This window comes from Neodiprion virginianus, chromosome 1, assembly GCF_021901495.1.
Source record: "Neodiprion virginianus isolate iyNeoVirg1 chromosome 1, iyNeoVirg1.1, whole genome shotgun sequence".
NCBI lineage: Eukaryota > Metazoa > Arthropoda > Insecta > Hymenoptera > Diprionidae > Neodiprion > Neodiprion virginianus.
The window spans coordinates 20,852,710-20,877,874 of NC_060877.1; the positions used below are offsets into that span (position 1 = coordinate 20,852,710).

At 36.1% G+C, this 25,165-nt stretch overlaps 2 protein-coding genes and 1 long non-coding RNA gene across 7 annotated transcripts in view; all 3 read left to right on the plus strand.

Moving 5' to 3' along the window:
• The window catches only part of LOC124297338 (DNA-directed RNA polymerase III subunit RPC2), a 31,884-nt gene extending 19,234 nt beyond the window's left edge, over positions 1-12,650 (plus strand). For 2 of the 3 annotated variants that reach the window (XM_046748270.1, XM_046748277.1), the window contains exons 14-16: positions 67-197; positions 5,053-5,514; positions 5,744-7,502. In XM_046748270.1, coding sequence (XP_046604226.1) covers positions 67-197; positions 5,053-5,436 — 515 coding nt within the window. In that variant the 3' untranslated portion in view covers positions 5,437-5,514; positions 5,744-7,502. Of the gene's footprint in view, positions 1-66; positions 198-5,052; positions 5,515-5,743; positions 7,771-9,597; positions 9,769-9,864; positions 10,626-11,128; positions 11,309-12,538 lie in introns of those variants that run through there. The other variant, XM_046748262.1, reaches the window with a different exon arrangement.
• Positions 12,651-16,094: 3,444 nt separating this feature from the next.
• On the plus strand, positions 16,095-16,575 carry LOC124297357 (uncharacterized). The gene is made up of 2 exons (XR_006906580.1): positions 16,095-16,295; positions 16,432-16,575. It is a non-coding gene; the product is annotated as an uncharacterized LOC124297357 (long non-coding RNA).
• Positions 16,576-21,778: 5,203 nt separating this feature from the next.
• LOC124304510 (general transcription factor IIH subunit 3) lies at positions 21,779-24,430 on the plus strand. 3 transcript variants are annotated; one of them, XM_046762834.1, is made up of 6 exons: positions 21,779-21,844; positions 22,320-22,816; positions 22,957-23,079; positions 23,493-23,628; positions 24,052-24,088; positions 24,276-24,430. In XM_046762834.1, exons 1-6 carry the CDS (start codon positions 21,817-21,819, stop codon positions 24,349-24,351), a joined length of 897 nt encoding a protein of 298 aa, XP_046618790.1. In that variant the 5' UTR covers positions 21,779-21,816; the 3' UTR covers positions 24,352-24,430. The 3 variants fall into 3 exon arrangements, with proteins under 3 accessions (XP_046618790.1, XP_046618800.1, XP_046618809.1); XM_046762844.1 differs by having other exon boundaries at positions 21,802-21,861; XM_046762853.1 differs by lacking the exon at positions 21,779-21,844 and adding an exon at positions 21,907-22,209.
• The last annotated feature ends 735 nt before the right edge of the window (positions 24,431-25,165 follow it).

Below are 25,165 nucleotides of genomic sequence, written 5' to 3' on the forward strand. Positions count from 1 at the left end.
ATCTTGTCGCAATTCAATAAGTCATATAATAGAAAGTAATACCTTGGTTTATTTTATTCGTTTCAGCGTTTGGTGGTTCAAAAGTAGAAGATGTTTGCGAGGAATTGGTAAAACATGGCTATAATTATATGGGTAAAGATTTTTTCTACTCTGGTATTACCGGGGAACCACTCCAGGCATATATATACTCTGGTCCGGTAAGTTTCGATTACCATAAAATCAGTATTGCTCCATTCCTTCTCTGGCTGATCATTCATACCTGTTCTTTCCAGTTTAAGATTGAAATATTTTCATCTAAACATTTAACTGCCCAAGGCAAAGAACATGAACCAATATAAAATAAAACCTCGCCATTGTTTTGGAGAATTCCATGGGATGATCAATATTTAAGGATATTACGCAACCCCTAAAAATTATATTGTATTCCTAAAATTATATTATATATATATATATATATATTAGGGTGCTTTTTTTTGGACTATATTTTTTTTTTTTTCGGTCCCATCGTGAAATTTTGTTGGAAATGCAACAAAAAAAATTCCCTGAAAGTTTGAGCCCTTAATATTAATATTAAGTGCTCGCCCAAGGCATGTAAAGATTTCCCGCTTAAAATACACGTAAACTTCAATTTTTTTCTTTAAAACATCTACAGTTCAGAGGCATTCTATGGTGTAGTCTAGGACGTCAGTAGGTTTTCTTCGGAATGAAATGCTCTACAAAAGTGCTCATTGCGGTGAAGTCGTAACTCACACCGGCGAAGTCGTACGGGCCACCCAAACCCAATTTTTTCATGAAATTCTTGTCTTTTTGCCCGTATCTCGTAAATAACAAGAGCTACAAAAAAAAAATGAACAAATTTGTAGGAAATTTAATTTCCTACAAAAAAGTCTCAGAAAACCAAATCGCTAACATCGATATTTATTGAGATATTGGGCTTTTAAGGTGAGGAAGTATGGAATTTTCATGAATTATTTAGTATTGTCGAATTATTGATTGTCGAATATTTTTTTGTTTTGTAGCTCTTGTAATTGTAATGACAAGAATTGTAATTGTAATGACAAGAATTGTAATTGTTAAAGCTCCAAAACAAAAAATATTCGACAATCAATAATTCGACAATTTAACTCAATAATTCATGAAAATTTCATACTTCCTCACCTTAAAAGCCCAATATCTCAATAAATATCGATGTTAGCAATTTGGTTTTCTGGAACTTTTTTGTAGGAAATTAAATTTCCTACAAATTTGTTCAAAATTTTTTTTTTGTAGCTCTTGTTATTTACGAGATACGGGCAAAAAGACAAGAATTTCATGAAAAAATTGGGTTTGGGTGGCCCGTACGACTTCGCCGGTGTGAGTTACGACTTCACCGCAATGAGCACTTTTGTAGAGCATTTCATTCCGAAGAAAACCTACTGACGTCTTTGACTACACCATAGAATGCCTCTGAACTGTAGATGTTTTAAAGAAAAAAATTGAAGTTTACGTGTATTTTAAGCGGGAAATCTTTACATGCCTTGGGCGAGCACTTAATATTAATATTAAGGGCTCAAACTTTCAGGGAATTTTTTTTGTTGTATTTCCAACAAAATTTCACGATGGGACCGAAAAAAAAAAAATATAGTCCAAAAAAAAAGCACCCTAATATATATATATATGACTACTATATATATATATATTATATTGTATATAATGATCACTATATTTAACACGAATACAATATAATTTTGAGGGGTTGCGTAATATCCTTAAATATTGATCATCCCAAGGAATCCTCCAAAACAATGGCGATGTTTTATTTTATATTTATATATATATATATATATATAGTCAAATCTTATAGGTGTTGCGATGTATATGTAGGGTAAAGGGTTAAATATTCAGAACTTTAAGGGCATATTCGTAGGATACAGGGTTGAATCTTCATAGCTACAAGGGCATACAGGTAGAGTGAAGGGTTCAGTCTTCACAGGTATAATGGTATATGCGTAGGGTAAAGGCTTAAATCGTCATAGCCATAAGGGCATTAACGTTGCAAAGGTCGGAGGTCGATCAAAGATAGAAAATCAAAGGTCGAAGATCGAAGATCAAAGGGTGAAGGGTTAAATAGGGGAAGGGTGAGTGGCGGATGGAATGGTTGGGGTGCGGCAGGGAAGGAGGGCGGGACGTTGAAGGGAAGTGGAAGGGGGTTCTTGACATGGCGGTGGCGGTGATATTTTTTTATAATATAGGACGACGATACGATATATACAGTTATTTAACTCTATAGGTATAGAGGTATATACTTAGAGTAAATGGTTCAATCTGCGTAGGTATAAGGGTACATTTTGGGTGAAGGGTTCAATCCCTGATCCTCAGATGGATGTATATTGTATATATGTGGGGTAAGAGGTTATATCTGCTTAGGTACAAGGGTATATTTAACGTGAAGGGTTCAATCCCTGATCCTAAGATGGATGTATATTGTATATATGTGGGGTAAAGGGTTAAATCTGTAAGGGTGTGAGAGCATATATGTGGGTTCGAGGTCAAGTCTGTCAACATCTGAGGGCACATACGTGTGTTCTAGGTTAAATTTGTCAAGGTATAAGGGCATATATGCAGGTTCGAGGTTGTTTGTCAAGATCTAAGGGCATATACGTGAGTTCGAGGTTAAATTTGTCAAGATATAAGGGCATATATGTGGGTTCGAGGTTAACTTTGTCAAGGTATAGAAGGAAGGGCGGCCTTTCTGGTGAAGGGCCGTGACGGGAAAGGGAGGAGCTGAGGTAGTGACGGGTAGGGCGGGTGATGGAAGGAAGATCTGTATTCCTGACACGGCAGCGGCGAAATATCTTTATAACAGAGAGATGTGTATATATATATGTGTATATATATACATAATGATATTTATGCATAATTTATATAAGTATACATATCATCATGTACATGTATAATTCAGCACAAATTAATTTCGAGAGGCTTATAGTATGCTTAAGGAGGTTGTCTAGTGTCAAGGCTATTTTTTTTTTTATTTTAAGGTTTTTCACTTATTTTTTTTACGACAAACCATGGAAATAAAATTTATCATAATTCTTGCTTCATATTTATTGGCATTTAAACAAACGTTGTGATTTTTTCGGATACAAAATATTGAATATAACCTAACGTATACTGCCCGATGGGAACGTAAATTAAAAAAAGTGTAGACATGATATCTGATAAAGCACTAGACCAATCCTATTCAAATTTTTACAGTATCTTTATTATACCTATACCCATCGTGTGAACTAGGATAATCATGATTGCTTTGGTAAATTTCGTTTTATGAAAAGATAATTTGAAATTGTTGTTCTTTTCCATCTGATTAGCTTGTAGAACAAAAACTACGAAGGCAATCATGATAATTCTAGATCACGTGCTGTTAAAATTTGAGCAGGATGTGTCTAGTGCTTTTTGAGATATCATTTCTACACTTTTTTTTTCAGATATGTTTCTATTGGGCAGTATACATTAGATTATATTCACTATTTCGTCTCGAAAAAAAATGTCATAGTTCGTTTAAATATGAATAAATATAATGTGAAAATTATGAGAATTTATATTTCAATGATTTGTCATAAAAAAAATACCCAAAAAGCCTTATAAAAAACAGCATTTACACTAGACGACCCCTTTAAGGGGGTATTCTGGTCTAGAAATTTCGAGAAATCGATTCATTTTTTTTGTACATTATTATAGCTTCATCTTTCAAGAATATTTTAGACTAAAGCCGGTGTCAAATTTCCAAAAATTTATAAAGTTGTGAGTACTTGAGTGAAACAACGTACGACCGCTCGGTATGCACCTCAATAGATTGACTGGGTTCAACAGTACAAAGATCAGCCTATAAGGAAGCTGTGAATGCGGCAAAAGGCCTATATGCCCCAGGAATCTCCGATCAACTTTAAAAAAAAAATTCCTCTTCCAGCAGATACAAAAAGAAGCGTCAAAACCGAGGTCAAAATTTGAAACGCGTTATCTTTAAATGCCTTTACTTCAAAACCACATTCTTCAACCTGGTTGACATAAAATCTCGACTTCTATACAACCGATTGACTTGAAATTTGGTATAAATCTTCAGTATACATCCCTGTTTCGCCACTACTATGGGCAATACAAAATTATTATAGCAACTACGTAAAAAAAATTGAAAAAAAATTGGAAAAAAATAGGGGAAAAAAATTAATTTTTCCTTGAAATAGTCGCCATTTTCCTAATTTTGTCTCCTCTGGTACGGGTTATAGGGACATTTTTACTAATCAATAAAGCTCATTGTTTATCTTTTACGGATGAACGGGAGCATTGGAATCGTGTCAACCACCTCAACCAGTTCTTTTATTTGTGTGAGCCGTATTTAGATGCCTATAACTTCTTTAACTTCCATTTTTATTTCACAAAAATTTAACTGCAAATTCTTCAAACACCAATAAAAAGTCTGCGAAAAAAATAGATGGTGAAAATATACATATATTTTTTTTTTTTTTATATCAAGCGCGAAACAACGCCCGAAATGCAAACCTCTAGACCAGAATACCCCCTCAAGTGTGGAGCACCATATTTTCGCTCCATATTTTCTACCCGTGGTTATCTGTTTTTCTATTTCTTCACAGTAAATTTTCCAAAATTTCGAAAGTAATTTTTTCTGTGTGTTATATTATTGAAATAAATCTAAAAAAAATAGATTTATTCATATTATATTTTATTTGTAAATTTTTTCATTACTGCTCCTGAAGCCGTCAGATACGAATACCATAAGTAGAACTAAAAAGTAGAGTTGAAAATTGAAAAGAAATTGCTTCTGTTTGAAGTAAATAATGAAATACGTTTCTGAAGCTGACAAAATCCTTTATTCATTTTGTAAAATACCCTATTATAGGTGGTATTCGTTACTTCTTTATCCTCAAAAATGTCGATCACACGCATGATTTAAAAAATTTCTCTTTCGCGCAATCTCTGAGGATCACGCATAACTTACAAATTTAAATACGGCAATGAATACCTAAGATTCTGAAGAATATGATTGTTCCCTAGGTGTACTATCAGAAATTGAAGCATATGGTTCAAGACAAGATGCATGCTCGTGCTAGAGGACCAAGAGCAGTTTTAACACGCCAGCCAACAGAGGGAAGAGCTAAGGAAGGAGGTTTGCGCTTGGGCGAGATGGAGAGAGATTGCTTAATTGGTTATGGTGCTAGCATGATGTTAATTGAGCGTTTGATGATTTCAAGTGATATGTTCGATGTTGATGTATGCAATACGTGTGGACTAATGGCGTACAGAGGCTGGTGTCATAGTTGCCAGACAAGTGCTTCCATTTCTACAATATCCATACCTTATTCATGTAAACTTTTATTCCAAGAGTTACAATCTATGAATATTGTACCAAGGTTAACGCTGAAGAACAGTGGTGACTGAAACGAATGGAAAATTTAATAAGAACATTAAAAGTGTGGGTGTCAGTAATAAGTATTTTTTTTTTTTTCATTTACAACAGTTAAGTACAGCCCCCTGCAACTAGATCGAGCGAAAAAGTAAAAAGAGTAACCTAGTATGTCACATAATTTTAGTTCTTATTGAAGGCGCTAGTAGTGCAGTTGCACGGGTTGCACTCTGTAAAGGCCGTAAAGGTAATCGCGCAAACCGTGCAACTGTACTACTAGCGCTCTCTGCCGAGTGTGACAAGATAGACTCGATTTCTGAAACACGGAGTGACAGGGGGCTGGTTAAGTAGTACTAAGGAGTATAGTCCTATTCTTTACAATCTTCTGGCGATCTCAGTACATGTACACTTGAGAAAATGAATCTGAGACTGGTAATTTTTTTACACTAGACAGTTATGTTGGCAACACAGAGAAACGTACAGCGCCACAGTCGGCCGAGCGCGAAACTAACTCAATCTCAATAAACAAAACATAACCCATGACCGTCGAATCTAACCTTAGAATACGTGTCGATCACAGTCTTACATACGGGACTTGCAACGAACTGAAATTTGAGTGGTGGGGGTAGCCGCGTGATTGTCTACATTTTTTTTTGCCACTACTGGCCACTACGCAGCGCTGTCAGTTATTCATAAACAAATGAGTGACATTACACGTAAGGTTACCTGTGTATGAGTATCAAAAAGATTGGTAGGGTTCCGCCAAATAATAATAATAAGCTTATGAATAACTCGTAGCGCCGCTCTTGTGGCCATAAGTTGTACTTTTGTTTCGGACGTGAACTGACCATCCCCCACCACGTTCGTTGCAAAACCTGTATGTAAGACCATGGTGTCAATACAACAAATCATTATCCCCGCGGTATTTTAAGCATGGACACTAGAGGTAAGGAGCCCGTACGCTATACTATGAATGTGGATCCTGAAAGCGATGAAAAAGATATGTAGGCTGTGGTGGCGTTGTGTCCTTAGTATAGGGTCAATGCCACACTTCACATCCTATACTGACAACACAAGCGCGCTCGTGACTAGTTTAGAACTACAACCAACGTATATCTTTTTCGTCGATTTCACGGTCCAAATTTATCATGATTCTCCTATGCCGTTCGGGCTCCTGACCTCTAGTCTCCATGATTTTAAGGTTAGTTTCGACGGTCATGGGTTATATTATGTTTATAGTATTTCGGTGATGAGGCAGCCGGACCACCTCGTAAGGTGGAAATTCCAGAAGCCACAAGCAGAATGCAGTAAGTTATTGCGCATGCGCTATGGCTTTTATCGTACTTTCTGCATTCTGTTTATAGCTTCTGGAGTTTTGTGTGTTTCGGCCTTAATTCTTACACCGTGGTTCAAATAGATTATAACACAAGAAAATCATGTGACGTTGCAAAATTTATTTTCTGATTATTTGAGGAATTCAATGCTCACAATTATTCGTTGGATGGCGTTACTGTCGCTACCCAACTACCTAGGGGTATGTTCCGATATACACTGCGAGCACTGTTCAGTGCTCTTACTGGGGAGAAATTCGTTCCGTTATAGACGGACAGTATACAGTCGCAGTATCCTAGGGAAATATATGACGTCATAAATCGTCGCCATTTTTCTACTGTGAACACTGGTGCTTTCGAGGTAAGGTGCTCTCAGTGCTTTGATCACGTGATCAACAGCGTTCAGAAATTTAACAGCTTCCACTATTGATAATTATTATTATTGAATATTGTCATTTAAAAATATCGGCCGTTAAAAACAAAAATGGAAAATTTGAATAAATTGTGTTTATTGCAATGTGAAACAAATATTATGTATGAAATGAAAGTAACGCCAAAAAATGTCGATCACAGTATACTGTACTGCGTTCCGTTTTAAGCAGTAACCAGTATAGCTAACTATACAGGAACGGCTTCGCAGTATACTAAATTGACGTCACACCTTACAGTGCTCGCAGTGTATATCGGAACATACCCTAAGGCGTTACGCAATACACTGTACAGTATCATGTAACCCATGCATATCTATATTAAATTTTTCCCTCAACGTCCGTATACCTGCATTTAATTTAATTTAATTGCTCATAACTTTTGCAATTATCATTCTTAAGGTTATTAAGAAATACCTCCCAATTATGTTTAAAATCTTAGGTGAAATTTTTTGCCTGAATTTTAACGCTGAAATTTAGTCGTTCAAAAAACACTGTCACTGAGGCGCTGGCAACCATGACGCCTGTAACCCGGCAACTCAACTTACAGGCATCAACGTGCAAAAAATACTTAACCTCAAACATGAAGAAATCGTAACAAATCCACCTGGTACGTTTTGCGTAAATGGCGTCAAATCGGTTATACATATCATCATCGCGCTCTGAAAAGGATACAGCTAGATTTATCTGAGAAGTTCAATTGCGGAAATGAGTCGACGGAGCACGTGATCGTTGCGGACTATTTGAACCGTCTAATACAATGTTAATATATGATCTGTAAAGTATGCTGCCTGTACTGTTATAAGTTGTCTGGGACGTACTTCAGAAACTGTTGATCCTCCCGGTACAGAATTTGCTTTGTAATACTGCGGTAAAACATGCGTAGCTTACAATCAACCTTAAGTTTTGAAGCACAAAAATGTTGGCAAAATTTGTTCTGTTCGTAACTTGCAGACAGTCGCTCTAGTTTCTTTTTCCTCCAGAATGACTGATTGGTTTCATAATCCTGATTTTTTACGGATATATCACTCCGCGGACAAGGAATGGCCCGGCTTTGAAGTTCCTGGTAAGAATTTACTTTGGATAACACAAGTACGTAGGTTTATGCGTTTTTTTGCCTGCGTTCTGTACGCAAAGTAGTGGTTACTGCAACAGTACAAACAGAAAGCATCGCAGTAGTAAAAATTTGTACACTGTTCCATCCTAGTATGATCAATTCCTTTTTTTGTGCTCTACTGTGGAAACAAAACTTGTGAACCATAGTATTGTTACATAGTATGGAGTGTCCCAAAAGTTCCGAGATGACTGAATAACTTCAAAACTTCGAGTCGTAGAAAAATTGTTGGGTACTAAGGTTGTAGGATTTTTTTCGCGGCTATCCAGTTGAGACTGAATTTCACCATCAATGTCATTTCAAGGTTGAGTCGATTTTTGTTTTTTTTATATGGTACTCATGTCTCTAACTTCAGAAATGAAAAATGTGGGAAATTATGCAATCAGATAAGACATTAGGGATTGAAAATTTTGAACCTTGAATGTCATCTCAAGATCGAATGTTTGATTTGAACTAATAAGGACACTAAAGTTCGTACGCACCATAGAGGCAGTCTTTTTGCCCCCAGCATACTTGCAATATTTATATCGTAACCTTATGCTTGGCGTAAAGACTTGTTTTTCCTCCTTCATTCGCAATCTATTGTTGCTTCTGAAAAAGTATGACATACAATGCTCAACAAGTATAACTTGAAAAGCCGGTACTATAAATTCTTCAAACAGTGAAACTGTAGGATTGAAACTGAGCCCACCAAGAATCAGAGAGCATGAGCATTTATTTTTTCTACATTTTCTTTTCCACAATTAACTGCAAATCGCACGTAATTGTGTCATATGTTTATTCTAAAATTGAAATAATTTCTGTACTTTTTACGGTCACTTTTACTGTACAAATGCAATTCAGTTGATAATTATTTTTCTCAGACAGAACTGACGTTTTTCACAGTAAACCGATCACAGTGCAGTTTTTATCTACATTTTCAGTACAGTATTCAAACGATTGAATATCTCAGTTGCATCGCCATCGCATCACGAAACATATATACAGTTTTCGAACATGACTACTTTGGACTCCTCTAGCGTCGATCTTATTGGTATATTCGTGTATAACACTGTTACGATTGGTTAATCCTTTCCCGAAATCTAGATGTAACTGTGCGATTGAAACGCAATTATTCTTTAGGATATTGTGGAATTACGCGTAATGCTCGAACTGCAATAGCATGAAATTAGTTATTATTTTATCTTTCATTATATAAAGAAAATATATAAGGGTGTCTAATAGGAAGTTGCTAAAACTAAATAATTGTGTCTTCCCTCCATGCATTCAATATGGGTCCCTTTTTCTAAGACGCATTCCTGAGGCCCCGCAGTTTTATTCCAGCCGTGGTTGAAGCAAATACGCGCGCGTCAAAATGAGTGAGCTCACCATGGAAGAAAAAGTATATCTTATTGAGTGCTTCTTCTCGAGAGGAAAAATATATAGTAATGCGTATAGAGGGTTTCGTACTAAGTTTGAAACTCATAGAGTTGCCAGTGAAAACACTCTGAAAAGGTAAGAATTTAATATTTATTCATATTCATCTATCACACAACTTATGTTTCAATTCAATTAAATTACATTGAAGTAATTGTATGTTAATTTTTGTAGGATAATCGATAACTTTGTGGAGTATGGTACACTCCAGGACCGTAGACACGAGTTGCCAGGTCCATCTGTTACAGTGACTACACCAGAGAAGATCAACGAAATTGAGAATTATTTCAAATAAAATCCAAATGATTAGATTCGGAAAGCTGTTCAACCATTAAAAATAACCAAATCATCATTACACAACATTTTAAAATATTTTTTAAAGTTACATCTATATAAAATAAGCACTCATCAATTGTTAACTGAACATGCCATGACGAAACGCATTGAATTTTATAACACTATTACAGGAATGTTTGAAGCCGAAGAACTTAATGAGAAATTGATTATTTATTGCGATGAAGCACATTTTTGGATGAATGGGTACGTAAACAAGCAAAGGTACCGGTTTTGGGGAACGCAAAATCCCAACATATCGCTAGCGAAGTCCTTTCATCCACGGAAAGTAACGGCATGGGCAGCAATTTTGGTAAAAGGAATTTATTTGCAATTCTTGGAATCTACGGTAACAGCAGAAAGTTACAAACAGCTTTTGGAAACGAAATTCTTTCCTTATGCAAAAAAGAGGGGACTGGTTAAAAATTTTTACTTCATGCAAGATGGAGTGACCCCGTACCAGACTCATGAGGTGTTTGAAGCTATTCATCGCGTATATGGGACTCGAGTAATCGGTCTGGGGTACCGTAAATTTGCTAAAGGCAGACTAGAATGGCCTCCGTACTCACCAGACCTGGACCCTTGTGATTTTTTCTTGTGGGGTTAGATCTTTGTTACGCTAAAAACCCCAGCACAGTAGAAGAACTGATCACGGCCATCCAGGAAGTGGTATGCAGCATTACGAACGATATGTTAGAAAAAGTTTTTCACAGTTTTCAAAAGAGAATTGACTTTTATGCACAATCTAATGGTTCGCACTTCGAAAATATCTATCCTTAATCACCGTACTTTTTCGTTATTTTTATAAGATGTAATAAATTGACATAAAAAATATTTGACTGAGTTTTATTTATGTGCGTTTAAAACTGCAGTTTCCTCTATTTGAAGCAATTTGGCTTTTCTGATTCTGTGCACGTGTTTTGAAATGACAGTCGATTAGTTTAAGCAACTTCCTATTAGACACCCTTTACACAGTACTGTTTACGCATCGAACAGAAGGCTACACATTTGAAAGAAAAGCTGACACCATGAAAGAAAATTTCTTCCAAATTCACAATTCTTATATTGTATTTTTTTAAAAAGTTCACTTTTAATTTTATTTCAGGTAATGAAAATGCATCTTTACCTCTACTAATTTCAGAAGTATACCGCCTGATACCATACATTGGGTCGGAATATGTACATTTTCACCCAAAAAATATGCCTGATGTTAAGATAGATAAAATTGAAATTATTGGCATTGTCACAGACAAGATAGAACTGCAAAAATACATCTCATATACTGGTAAATCCATTAACTTATGCAACACTGATTACACGATTTAGCCTGTAACAGTGCAGAGTGTCCACAGAGCCAAACTACACTGAAATAAACTCAATTTTCTTCAGAGAAATAACATTTTGTGATAAGAATCTGCATCTTGATGATCAGCTATCTATGTTATTGCAATTACCTGATTATAATACTGTTATTACATGAACAAGATAGGGCAAAAGTATGGAAACTCCTAGAAATCTCACGGGGTTTGGTGAAAAAAAAATACAAAGGTTAAATCTTAGATCATTATTAACAAGGGATTCAATGGTGTCTTTTGATTTCATTTTGACCCGCATCTTCAAGGTCAAGTTTGATTTTTCAAAAGGCAACCCCCATTTTTGATGCCAGCATCGGAAAGAGCGGAAAATCTTACGTTCAACTGGACGTAGAAGAATTCTATTCCCTTTGGGGTGTTTTTTGGAGTGAGTTTCCCATGCCTCTCACTTTTGGGTGCTTATGGGTGTATTTTACAACATGAATCAATTCATAATAGATGCTCGAATTGTTGTCCATGAACTTCTTGACAATAACCAATTCTATTGTGAAATGCACCCAAAAGCACCCAAAAGTGAGAGGCAAGAGGAACATCGTTGTTGCTGCCTCGTGCCAGAAGAAGAATGCTGGCAATGATAATGATAACTTCAATAAAAAATAGTGAACCTTGAAGTTTGACTTCAAGATCAATTTTCAAAAGCTAATCAGATCATCCTGATCAAAGCTGAAAACTTTTTTGTGAAACATCTTGTGTGAGACGCAGATCTTCAAAAATTACCTGCATTATTGTTACCAAGCATACTTTTGACCTTTATTTGACCTGCAGAGGTCACGTTGACCCTAGACCTTAACACATATTTGAACATAACACTTCCTGTTCTTTCTGATGTTGGTATCAAAACTGATAGTTTCTTTTTGAAAAATCAAAGTTAACCACAAAATGACCTTGAAGATGAGATTCAAGATCAAATCGATGGTCACCATAGAATCCCTTGTTAAAAATTACCTAAGATTTAACTTTAATCATTTTTTTTTAATCCAACCCAGCGAGATTTCTAGGGATTTCTTAGGGATTTAGGGATTAGGGATTAAAAATAATAACCCTAATAAAACAACCATAATTTAGTAAAGATATTTGTTTTCTTCCATTTTTATGACACACACTTCACTTTTTACACATTAATTAATGTGCATGTATTGCAGTGGATGACAGCACTGGCATAGTTCCGGTATTATGTCCAAAGAAACCAGTAAATGAAGATGAGTCAACAGATTCTCAAGAGTCAAGTGATGATGAGTCTTTTGCCCATAAGGAGAAAAAACTTGAGCTGAAACCTCCATTTGGACTTGCGCCTAGCGCACCATATTCTTATCAGACTGTAGGTTGCATTATTATGAAATTCATGATCTGATACAATGTTCAACAAATATTTTTTCGAATAAGGGTATTATTCTTTGATAAATGTCTAATCTATCAGAAGCAATAACTTCCCCACTGAAAATGTTCATGTGTTGAATCATATAATGTTTGAAAGAATTTGACGTGTAATTTATTATATGATTTATTTTGTTAATTCGATAAAATATATAAGAAATCACATAATAAATTAAGAGAGCACAAATCATTAGGTATACCAGATCAAAAAACATTTAATCAACTATATCGTAAACTATATGAATTTTGATCTAATATATCTGATGATTCGACCTTTGGTGATTTATTATATAATTTCTAATATGTATGTAATATTTATTATTCCCCTTGGGGTTATGACTCCCGTTTCTCCCACCTTTTACAATCCTTTTACATATTTTCTTACACTATTCTTACTTTCTACCTTATTACTACTTATTTTCTACCTGCCTTAGCCCTGTGCCTTGTCTCTCCTATGTGATTTCATGTATATTTTATCAAATTTACAAGATAATTCATGGAATAAATTACATGCTGAATTCTTTCAAAACATTTTATGATTTCACATATGAACATTTTCAGTAGGGTTATTCTCGTTATTTCGAAGCTTGCAGAGGAAAACTACATACTATTTGAAATGGTTTTGGGAAGCTCTAGAATATGTGCTACTAAAATTAAGCTGAAAATGTAACAACTATGTTTGAATACCAGAATGAAGAGAAGGCACTATGCATGAAATTGATTGAAAGTGGAGTGAAATTAATTTAAATTGAATTTCTCAGTAAACTATTTTTTCTTTCAGCATATTCAAAGCTTATGGTTTCAAGCAAGAGGTAAAGAATTCTGTTACGATGAAGTTCTGTTATACGACTACGTGCATGTCATTGGGTTTTGTGCCATGGATATCCGACATCAAAAGAATGTTAGCAAGCTTACTAATGATGATATAGAACTTGGTAGGGTATTTATGTTTGGAATGAATCTGAGAAAAATAAGTGAAGCAGATCACAATGCTATGACAAAAAGCTTGATAACTCGTGTCGCCAGACAACGATACGTCAAGCCCAAAGTTGAGTAAAATGTGATGATCGTCTGTGATACGTGTGAAATTTGGAAGCCCTGAAATTGTTTGGTCGAAGAAATCTTTTTTTTTTACGTTTATTATTAAAGAATAAAATTTATACAATGACTTGACTATTTACAACGCTATTTATAATATTGTATTTTGAATCGATTACCTGAGTTAAGTCAAGTAGTTTGAAATTATGGTATTGTGTTACAGTTTGGGTGCCATAAGGGATTTATAAAATATTACTTTTCTCGTCAGCTAGACCTTCTATTTGCTGTTATTGTTGAATCTAGGGCCCCAATTTCTCGTGAATAAACCTGTAAGAAACTTGTGTACATTTGAAAAACATATGATACAATGTGCTAATTTTATAATATGCAAATATATTTTCAATCAAGATTTATAGTGCAGTAGATCAAAGGCTAAAGAAAACAGCATTCTGCAATGATTCGCTCGGTTCACATTACACTTACATTCAACGAGTGAATCAGTGCCAAAAACTAGAATTACTTGCAAGCCTACATGTGTGATTAAAATTTTGTTAAGCAGATCTGCATAGGGTTAGCGGTGTGCATAAATTTTTAGGTAAGCAGCTTGGGATTGGTCTCAAAGAATGTGTGTGGAATACTCGATTACAGATAAAGGGGGTGTACCGTTTGGTTAAAAAATTGGAAAAAAGAACACATCACAAAAAGTCCCTAGCGGGACAGTTAAGTTAACAGCACAGGAAACGTGCAGCGCCATAGTTGGCCGAGCGCGAAACAAACTCAACCTCAATCACGGACTTGATCTCTATAAATGTAACATAACCCATAACGTGGAAATTAACCTTAGAATATGTGTCAATCCAATAAGTCATGGGCACGGTCTTATAGACAGGTCCGGGCACTCCAAGCCCCTTCCTATCATAGAGATATAAGAATAGAGTACGTGAGTCAGTCGATACGACCAGCACGCATTAGAAAAAGAGGACAACTAGGGAGTCTGGTTGTCTTTGTCTAATCACGCATGCGCAGCAGGCGAGTCTCAGCCGCACTCAATACGAAAACATATATAAAAAAATATTGTAACAGTAGTAAGACTATGTATAGTAGTATTAGTATAATTTAAATAAACTAACATACAATATAAGGAAAATCAATTTATGTCTGTGGTCACACAAGGGATCTTGTTACAAAGAATGTTTACCATCACCTAATATCGTGTTTGGTAATATTTTCAGAGTTTCCGAGATAACTCTATCCATAATATTTGAAAAAAATGTAAAATGTCGATTTTGACATAACATTTTTTCAGCATTAATACAAATAAAGTTTACGTCGTAAGATGCAAAGTGCAAGCCTCCACGATTTTTTAGTTCAGTTAATTTGGAATTGCTGCTGTTATCAGTATTCCCTTCTATCATAGCAACGCACTGTTTACAATGAATTTTATTCTTTAATGAAAATACTATAAAACCGCTAATATCTTTGACTACTTCATCGATATATTCTGTGGAACACCAACCTCCTTTTTTAGTATAATCATATCCAAATAGAGTACGAAGCAGGTTATGTTTGTGTCAAGACCTTCGGCACGCCAGCGCATCCGTGATTAGACAAAGACAACCAGACTGTTGCTCTCTCTCTCTTTCTATCGCGTGCTGGTTTTCACTTATGTGCGCTCCTGTGGCTCACGTACTCTATTCTTATATCTCTATGCTTCCTATATGATGCAGCGTGAGTCTTAAAACCTGTGTTTCTCAATTTGTGCAACGAAGACCGGAGCGCTGCAATCTCCGAGGCCGGTGTATGCGTACTAACTAGGCCTCTCGCTCACTAGCGCTAGCGGCGAACATTCACAACATCGGCTTCATTTTCGAGCACGGTTTTACAACCGGAGTACCCAGACCTGTCTACAAGACCGTGGTCATGGGTTACGTTATGTTTATTGAATGGACTTATGGACGGAGCCTCGCCACCTCCGTAAAGTTGGCCCCCCGAAGTTGTTATTTTTAAATCTAATTCATGCAATTCGTTTGAGAATCGTTTCAGAGGGTTTGAGAGTAAAGAAAAATCGTTTGAGAGTTAGTAGTTTTTCCGGAAAATTGATTTTAATTTTGGGTGTGAAGTTGGCCCCCATATTTTCTATCTCCTCAAAAAAAGGACTTGGACGTTTAATTTTTTTTTTTAATCATTTGAGAATCGTTTGAGACGATTTGAGAGTAGAAAAAAACTGTTAGAGAGTTAATATTTTAATTGATATTAAATAATTATTCAATGTGCGATTTCCCCTAGGATTAGAGCACTTCCGGTGTGCGCATTGTGTGTGCGCACTGTATATGCGCAACATGTCTGCGCAGTGCGTCTGAAATCAGCTGTAGCGACCGAGATTGACGAAGAAATACGAGTTTCGAGGATGCGGATTATCGTAAATCGAACGGGTACGAGATGGACATGGAGACGAAGCTGAGCAATTTTCTCTCAATGACACCAATGGTAAGAGAAGAATTGGATGAAACTATTGGAAAAAGACACGAGCGTCGAAAACGGGAAACTTGACGAAATCTATTTAACGCAGTGCAACAGAAAGTGAAATCTTTTATAGAACGCCAAAATTGATATTTACTTGCAGGTAAGGAATAATGCACTCATAATTGGAAGAAACGTAGAATGTCGATGGGCTTGTAATATATGTCAGCGATGTTCCTGTTCGTCTATCCCAAGATTTCTGTGTTCTCAGATCTTGTAAATCTTGGACCGTGCTCGAAACGTCATTTTTTTTAGTTCTCACCATATCACGTATCGTTTCCCTGTGTTTATAACCCCTGAATTCCCACAAGCTTCAATATTTGTTCACAACTTGACGATGTTTGGCAAGATTATTGAAAAAACGTCGGACAAATTTATTATACGACTTTATTCCAAAAGTTCTTTCGCTCTTTGAACATTATTGCTCTCGTTGGAATGTTGCTCAATTTTTTTGGAGGATTAATTGATTTTGTTACTGGAGAACATACGATGAAACAGGAACGCCAGTTTCTTCGGCGCAGAACACTCACGACCAGCCTCCAGCTGATTTTAGATACCCTGCGCATATCCATTGCGCAGGCCGGAAGCACTCGGAAACTAGGGGAAATCATGGGGAAATCAATCACTCAATAATTATGGGATATCAATTAAAATATTAACTCTCTAACAGTTTTTTTCTACTCTCAAATCGTCTCAAACGATTCTCAAATGATTAAAAAAAAAATTAAACGTCCAAGTCCATTTTTTGAGGAGATAGAAAATATGGGGGCCAACTTCACACCCAAAATTAAAATCAATTTTCCGGAAAAACTACTAACTCTCAAACGATTTTTCTTTACTCTCAAACCCTCTGAAACGATTCTCAAACGAATTGCATTAATTAGATTTAAAAATAATAACTTCGAGAGGCCAACTTCACGGAGGTAGCCTCGCCTAGCAGGGCTGCAGCGAAAGACGGAAGGGGAATCAACGCCGTCAGCCATATTGATGAGCTAAATAAATATTGTGACGGGTGGCCCGGCTGGCGTACCGACACCTAAGGTTCGGCGCGTGCCCCCTAATATTGTGCTTGGTAAACCCTAGCCCCAATCTCACTGTCCACTCGATAACCCCACCACATACCGGGAACCTAATCAAATCGCACGATTTACCGTACCCCTTCTTCAGGGGACGCGACCAATCTCTATTCCCGAAAACGGCGTAACTAGACAGTAAGAGTGTAAAAGACGAGCGCAAATGTGGATCTAGCTATCTATCACCTATTGAGCAACCGCCCGGATAGATGTACGTACTCTTCTACGCGAAGACCCATCCGTGATTATACTCACGGAACTTCCCATATCTACGAGGAGCCGGATACCAAGGACCCACGATCAGGAGACGTGGAGTATCCGTTCAAGGAATCCTCAACACCACTTCCCATCAAAGGAGGGCATTCAGCGTACTAATATTTTTATTTGTTTTCAATAAAAAAACTCCTTAGGTACTAGGGAGCCGTGCCTGAGTGAAGAACAGCATTGCGTCTGACCTTATAGCTCAGATACGGTGATCGTCTCACAATCCCCTGACCCATAGGTAGGACACCTGAACCCGTAGAGAGTCACGGTCATTGCGACTGAATGTCTTAATACAGGTGAAGGTACGTTTGCGTAGAATTCCCTTTCCTTTGACTACCACGCTAGTAATATTCAGTCTAGCCATAGGTAAACCGAACTATCATCTAAGTCCTTCCGACTACTATGCTAGCACACAAATAATATTCTGTATTAGTTCCCACTAAACAAATCATTATCAATCACAAAACCGACTAGTCAGCGATCCAGAATAATCAAATACCGTCCTTCTGACCAACATGCTATCACGCAATTAATAGTCAGTCTTGCCGTAGACAAACCTAATTAATATCAGAGTAAATAAGGAAGAACTATCCCTTCCTAAATTATCAGAAATCTCTTAAAGATCACCAGAAGAATAAATTCAAAACCTTTCATCCTGTCTCTTATCCCGCCTCACGGGAACAAAACATTCACGTATCATTGCAATATTTCCTTTCCGGAAATAAATATTTCGCATCACGAGTCAACCTCTCAGAGCGATTGATCTGTGCGGGCTTCACACACGCAGACTAAGTTTGACCCTCAACCGTTTACACGGCCTATGGTGATGGGTATATTCCACTCGTGCCTTTGCACATGAGAGTGAGGAAACAATTTCTGAGGCTATCTCGAAAACCAAGTTGAAGCGGTCAAACAATTCAAGCTTTTCCAGGAGTTGATCACACGATCGACAAGTAATCATTCTCCACCTTCCTTCCGGGTCCAGAGACCGAATCCTGCAGCTCTATCCCAGAGACAGGAGACTCTTAAAATTAATGTATCATTCGAGTTTGCGCTAAATATCACACATCACGTATGAAGTTCTGACGAAATGAAGCCCACTATTGAAGCCTCAATATATATATATGCAATTATACATATACAGCTAAATATATAAATACATATGAATACCACGGGTATATGTAGGTATAAGCGTTTACGGCTTGCACCATGGCTTGCACTTTGACGGATCATTGTTATTATTGTATAGGTTAGGTCAGAAGGTAGCCAATAATTTTCCACGGCGATATTTTTAATTGAATAGTGAGTGAGAATAATATACAACATGCCTTATTGTGTATCTCCTACCTGCAAAAACAGATATTTTTCAAAACCCAAAAATCAATGTGAGATCGAAATAGAGAATAAGACTACATTTCACCTGTAAGTATACGTAACGCTTCTGGAATTGTAAATAATGTCAATGCTGTGATACCAGGTAATGTATTTGTATCTATATTCATTCCTGTCTGGTTCTTTCTTTTTATACATTCATACTGAGTATATATTTTGATTCTATGTCAGCTGCATACCTATACAGTTCGAGGAAATAGTTTATGGCAACGATCTGTCCGAGAAACTAATACTACCTAAAGTGAATCGTTTAAACATGGCGCCCGAAATCTTGGTTCATCAATATGGCCACCATGCTACCATATATACTCTCCCCAAGATTCATGCCCCTCGCCGCGAAGTATAGATACAAGGAGTCTGAACGTAATATTGAATACTCGTTTCAATTCTTACGCGGGAAGTCTTGTTGCTATTGACACCTCTCTGGAAAAAAATATTCTGAGAAATGTGGAATTAAATACAAAGTTTTAGGACTTACATTTAACTTTTCTCTCCGTAGCACTTTTATTAAAACATTTGACTAGAAAATGCCCCTGCATTATTATGAAATTGTTAATTATTTTTTTTTGTTAATTCTTTTTTATGCTCGTCACAGCCAACGAAAATTGATATATTTCTTGTCGTATCGTCATTTATATCAGAGATTGTTGAAGAATCATTATTTAATAGCAAGCTACAATTGTTTTCATTGTCGTCATTAGTATGTGATTTTGGCTCAGCTTTTTTCCTCAAATGAACTTTCTGGTATTCATACACATATACACTACCATCTTTTAAAATCTCTCGATCAGTTTTAATCACATTCTCTGGATTAAAGTGTAATTCGCAAATAAAACTGCTAGCTTTTAATTCTTGTCCCAAAGCTGAGCTCCATTTACTACGCAATTCAACATCCTTAAAAATAATATATATTTTTATATTTAAGCAGATAAATAAAAATATTTTTCAAATATTAGAAAACTACATAAATTTTAGAATTATTTGTTAATAACACAAATTTTCAATATTATTGTGAGGTTACTCACTTTTGGTGCTTTGAATAAAGCCACTTTCTCGACATTCTCACTTGCCTTTCGGCCACTAAGACAACCATGAACAGCACAACACCTACCCATTGTTTTCTTAAAATTAATTTTAAATAGTTAAATTTTTATTTTATATTTAATTTAATTAATTTTAACATTCGCGAGCTAGTATATGGTGTATGCTTACGTGTAATAATAATAATAACAACGGTACGTCCTGAGTACTTGCGCAGCTAGTGGCAGAAAAGAGAACTATGATCTAGGTTTATTATTGCGTACATGAATACTATGAAAACCCCGATACCGTTCAGACTCCTTGTATCTATACTCCGTGCCCCTCGCCAACAAGCCTAGCTTGCGCTCCGTCCATAAGTCCATGGTTTATTAAGATTGAGTTTGTTTCACGCTCAGCCGACTATGGCGCTGTAGGTTTTTCTGTGTTGCCAAAATAACTGTCTAGTGGAAAAAATTAGCCGTCTCAGATTCATTGTCCCCAAGTGTAATATATATACATACATGCTCTAAGCTCTAATCATAGACTTATAAAAATAGACTGAGCGCTCCTATAAGAGGCACTGAAGCTTACATAGGTATAAACGACAGAGATATGACGGGAGTACTGCTCTTTTCAATCGGTTTCATAGCGGGAGACAAGGGCGCAATGGAAGCGGAACAGCTATAGATATAGGCGCATAATTTTGCCTCATTCTCCTCTGCCGCCCCGATCCCCGCCACATATATCGTCAGAGAGAAAAAGGAGTACTCCCGGCATATTTCTGTCCTTTAAATGTTTGCTTCAAGCGGCTCATAAGAGCGCTCAGTCTATCTCATAAGTCTATGGCTCCATGCTACGAGGTGGGGAAAAGTCAGCGCCACTTATCTTGCCGTGGCTACAAACAGTACTAAAGAGTAATGAGGAATTGGTAGCGGGAAATTCGAATGTACAGTAGGGAATACTTTTCCACATATTATTAAATTATTACTAAAAGAAGGCTAACTAAATAGATGATTCAATTAGGCTGGTATACAATAGTATACATATATTTGATGTCTCATAGATAATATGTTCGTCGCCAATTTCGCTAAATCTCGGTCGTGGAGCTCGATGTTTCCATATAAGAAATGCATTTTTTTAATTTTTTGGAAACCTATGCCGCACATATCTTACATCAAAACAATTTTAAACACAGCACTTTGCTTTTCTAGGTATATTTGCTTACAACACTTTTTATATCAGGAGAATCAAAACGAACGCCTTCAATCCACAGGTAGTTGTGAAATGTAACACAATTTTAGGTATTTATACGGTTGAAGTACAAAAAAGTCTTAATAATACGTGTATTAATAATAAAAAATATGCAAATCACATGAAAAAATGGAAAACCAGTACTTTGAGGAAATATTAATACTTACGCTAATAACACTCTTTGCAGTAATTACAGTATTAATTTTTTTTTTTTTTTTAATAATTCCAATTTATCCTTAATTTTGTGTTTTGTTTCAAATTTTCAAATTCTTTTATTTATTTGCTGAGCCTGAGCTGCACTTTGTAGTTTGCCTTCTTCTTTCAATTTTCACCACAATATAAATCCTTAGTCAACGGTGTCTGTATGCTTTGAGTTGTTAGTAACATCTAGTAAGTTACTAAACTGCTGTTGTTTTCTGCTGTACATGAAAGCTCACCTTTATTCGGGGCCTGGCGACACTGATAAGTAGAATTCACGCCATCCACGGATGTGTCAAGAAGTAAACATGGCCAATGGTGAGTACTCACGAAAGGTTCGTATCAATAAATAATTGGTGAAACTGCGATCCCAAGACGTTTAGAACATATTAAGCCACATCATTTCATTAAATATATTTTTACAAATCCATATACGCGTTTTCACGATTACAACTCACCTATCAATTCCCTAACCTACAAATATTGTTTTGTTTGCCTGTATTGTAATATTGAACGTCAATCGTACATTCAGCAGTAGTCTTAATTTTTGCGATGATTCAGATAAGTACATACTGAAGACTACTGACTTACTGACTATTCAAATTATTTACATGCAAATTATATGTTTAAGCTAATCTGACGATTTGAAGTATATGCACATTCGTGAAGAGTATATCCTACTGGTATTGCAATTCAGTATAATATTTTAAACTTATTTAAGTAAAAAACCTGTTGCTGAATTATTTGACCCTCCTCTGAGGGACTTACATTTATCTCCTTTACTTTTCTGCAGGGGTGGAGAAAAGCTTGCTGGTTATAGTGTTAGACACAAATCCAGTTCAGAAATTCGTGCGTCAAGATACAAGGATATTGACGCAATGCCTGGACTCTGTTATTGTATTTGCCAATGCCCACCTCATGCAAAAGTCAAACAACCAGCTGGCTGTCATGGCGTGCCATTCTCATTCATCGACCTTCTTGTACCCTGACGAAAAGCCAATGGAAGTCCGGCAGATAGATGGACAATACGAAGGTTTTATGATGGTTGAAAGAACAGTCAGACAAAATCTGCAGAAATTAATTCATGAAATTGTTACAAATAAACCTTTGAATACTGAGAGCCTGATCGGCGGAGCTTTAGCCATGGCACTGTGCTATATCGTCAGACTGGAGCGGGAAAAAGCTGCTGGTGAAAAAATACATTCAAGAATTTTGGTTGTAACTGGAAGCAATGATTCTGCATCTCAATATATGAACTATATGAACGTCTTCTTCACTGCCCAGAAATTGGTAAACTTTCGTAGAAATATATTTTTTATTTGTCACGAGTCTTCTACTTGAAAGTAATTTAAAAATGAGCCAAGCAAATTACTTCACCAGAAATAAAACAGAATAAGGTATTTTTCACAACCAATTTCTCATGGTTTTAGGGTGTTGTAGTCGATGTTTGCAGTTTGGATCAAGAACTGGGATTACTTCAACAAGGCTGTGACATAACAGGTGGAAATTATTTAAAAATACCACAACTGGCTGGTCTCCTGCAGTATTTGCTGGTAATAATACGATAATATTCTTACGATATATGTCTACATATTTTCTTTATTCAGTTTAGTCAAAGCCAGCAAGGCAACTTTTGAAATGCAGTTAGAATGATGGGGATTTCATAATATCAAACTGGAAACATTGGTGTTTCTACTTTTGATATTAAGCTATTATTTTGTCCATTAAAGCTTTCAACTTTGCATCCATACTTCTGCAGATATGATGATACTTTTTGTAACGTTACCTTGCAGCCGAAAAACTGAATAAACGAATTCTACCACAAAGTATGGTGACCCATAGTTAAAAATGCATACACCTCATGTCTATTTGTTTACGCTGATTATTAGAGCGAAAACTTATTTGCATACTAGTCTTAGGTGGATGGGCTTACTCTCTTATGTATTAAATTACTTCAATTTTCCAGTGGGTGTTCCTTCCTGATCCTAAGGTTCGCAGTAAGCTAGTCTTACCTCCCCCAGTCAAGGTGGATTACAGGGCGGCTTGTTTCTGCCATCGAGAACTTGTAGATATTGGATACGTTTGTTCTGTGTGTTTGTCGAGTAAGTATTATTCAATGGTTTCTAATGATGAATTTACATCTTTTACTTTTGAACCAAAGTTTTTTGATTTATAGTAGTATAAAATCATTTTCGACCTCAGTATCAAACTGTCAGCTACATTTTTGTATTTGTATAACGGATTGAGGGTTACAGTGAGAATTTGAGTTCTAGTGCAAAAGACTATGCGAGCAATTCTTAAAATAATGATGGAGTGAGTCATCATAACATGATGACACGAAGATTGGCGAAGATTCCTTGTCCAAATTTGTGTTAAAAATTAATTACGTTCTTTTAAGATGAGTCGATGGTACAAAATACTAAACACCTATTCTTTATAGTAAAAATATTACCTATGTACCGCTTTCGATGTTAACTTTAACTTCAGAAGCGAATTTGGTATAAACGGAGTATTTATTTTCACAGTATTCTGCAAGTTCAGCCCCATCTGCACGACATGTCAGTAAGTATGTTTGTTTATCAGGGGTGGATGTGTCATGAACTTAATTTGCCAGGAAATAGAGGTAGATAATTTAAATAATTCGTACGGTGGTTTTTGTTTCCTTCTTTCTCTTTGATTTTTATAAAAATGTGAGAAATTAATTACCGCGAAACTGGTGGCTAATCGCTGATTTTGCTTGCTTCCTCAGCACTGTATTCAAGATGCCTGGTCCTATGCCCACGAAGATAAAGAAGAAAAAGAAAAATCCAGACATAGTACACTGACTGTTTGTACTATCAACTATATTGTATAATTACCTGTGTCCGATATTCTTATCTCTTTCCAATAAAAATTTGTAAAATATGTGCTTTACTGAATTTTCTACTAATTATACCGTTAGGGTGACACTATTTTCTTTCCCTGACATTTTTGATATTTCTGTGCAATCTGAAGAAAAATGGGTTGTAGACCATGTCATTCTAACGTAAAATGTACGTGATATTGAAGCAATTGTTTGAGTACGTATAGTTATACCTAAATGTTCTCTAACCCAACAAGAATGCAAACTTTACGAGGGTAATTTTCCATGGAAAGTGATACTTCGAAGTATTAACCTCTAAGCCGCCGCTTGGCCAGTACACTGTACACTGTTCAATACTCAAGGATACATGCATGGGGCTATTCGTTCAGGGATATCACAAATCTCTAATTCACAGTAATTATGGAAGTATAATTCACTTTCATCCTTCATAAAGAATACTTCCATCCCAATATTTATTAATCCAATTTAAAATTCATTTCTCGTGAAACCAACTTCTATTCCAATTATTACAAATCAAGTACAATTCCATCTTTTAAATAGACACGTAGATTACAAATCCTAATCTGTTTTCGATGAAGTGAAATAAAATAAAAATTAGCATTAAATTTCGCGCCGGGTACGGGAGAAGTGGGCAAAATGGGCCCCTTAAGAGAGAAATATAACGTCAAATCAATTCCGCTAACGCAATTTTTTTGTCGTTGGCCTAAAAATGTATCTCAAGCATTATCGACATTTTTTGATATCCCATTTGATTGTACAGGGGGTCCATTTTATCC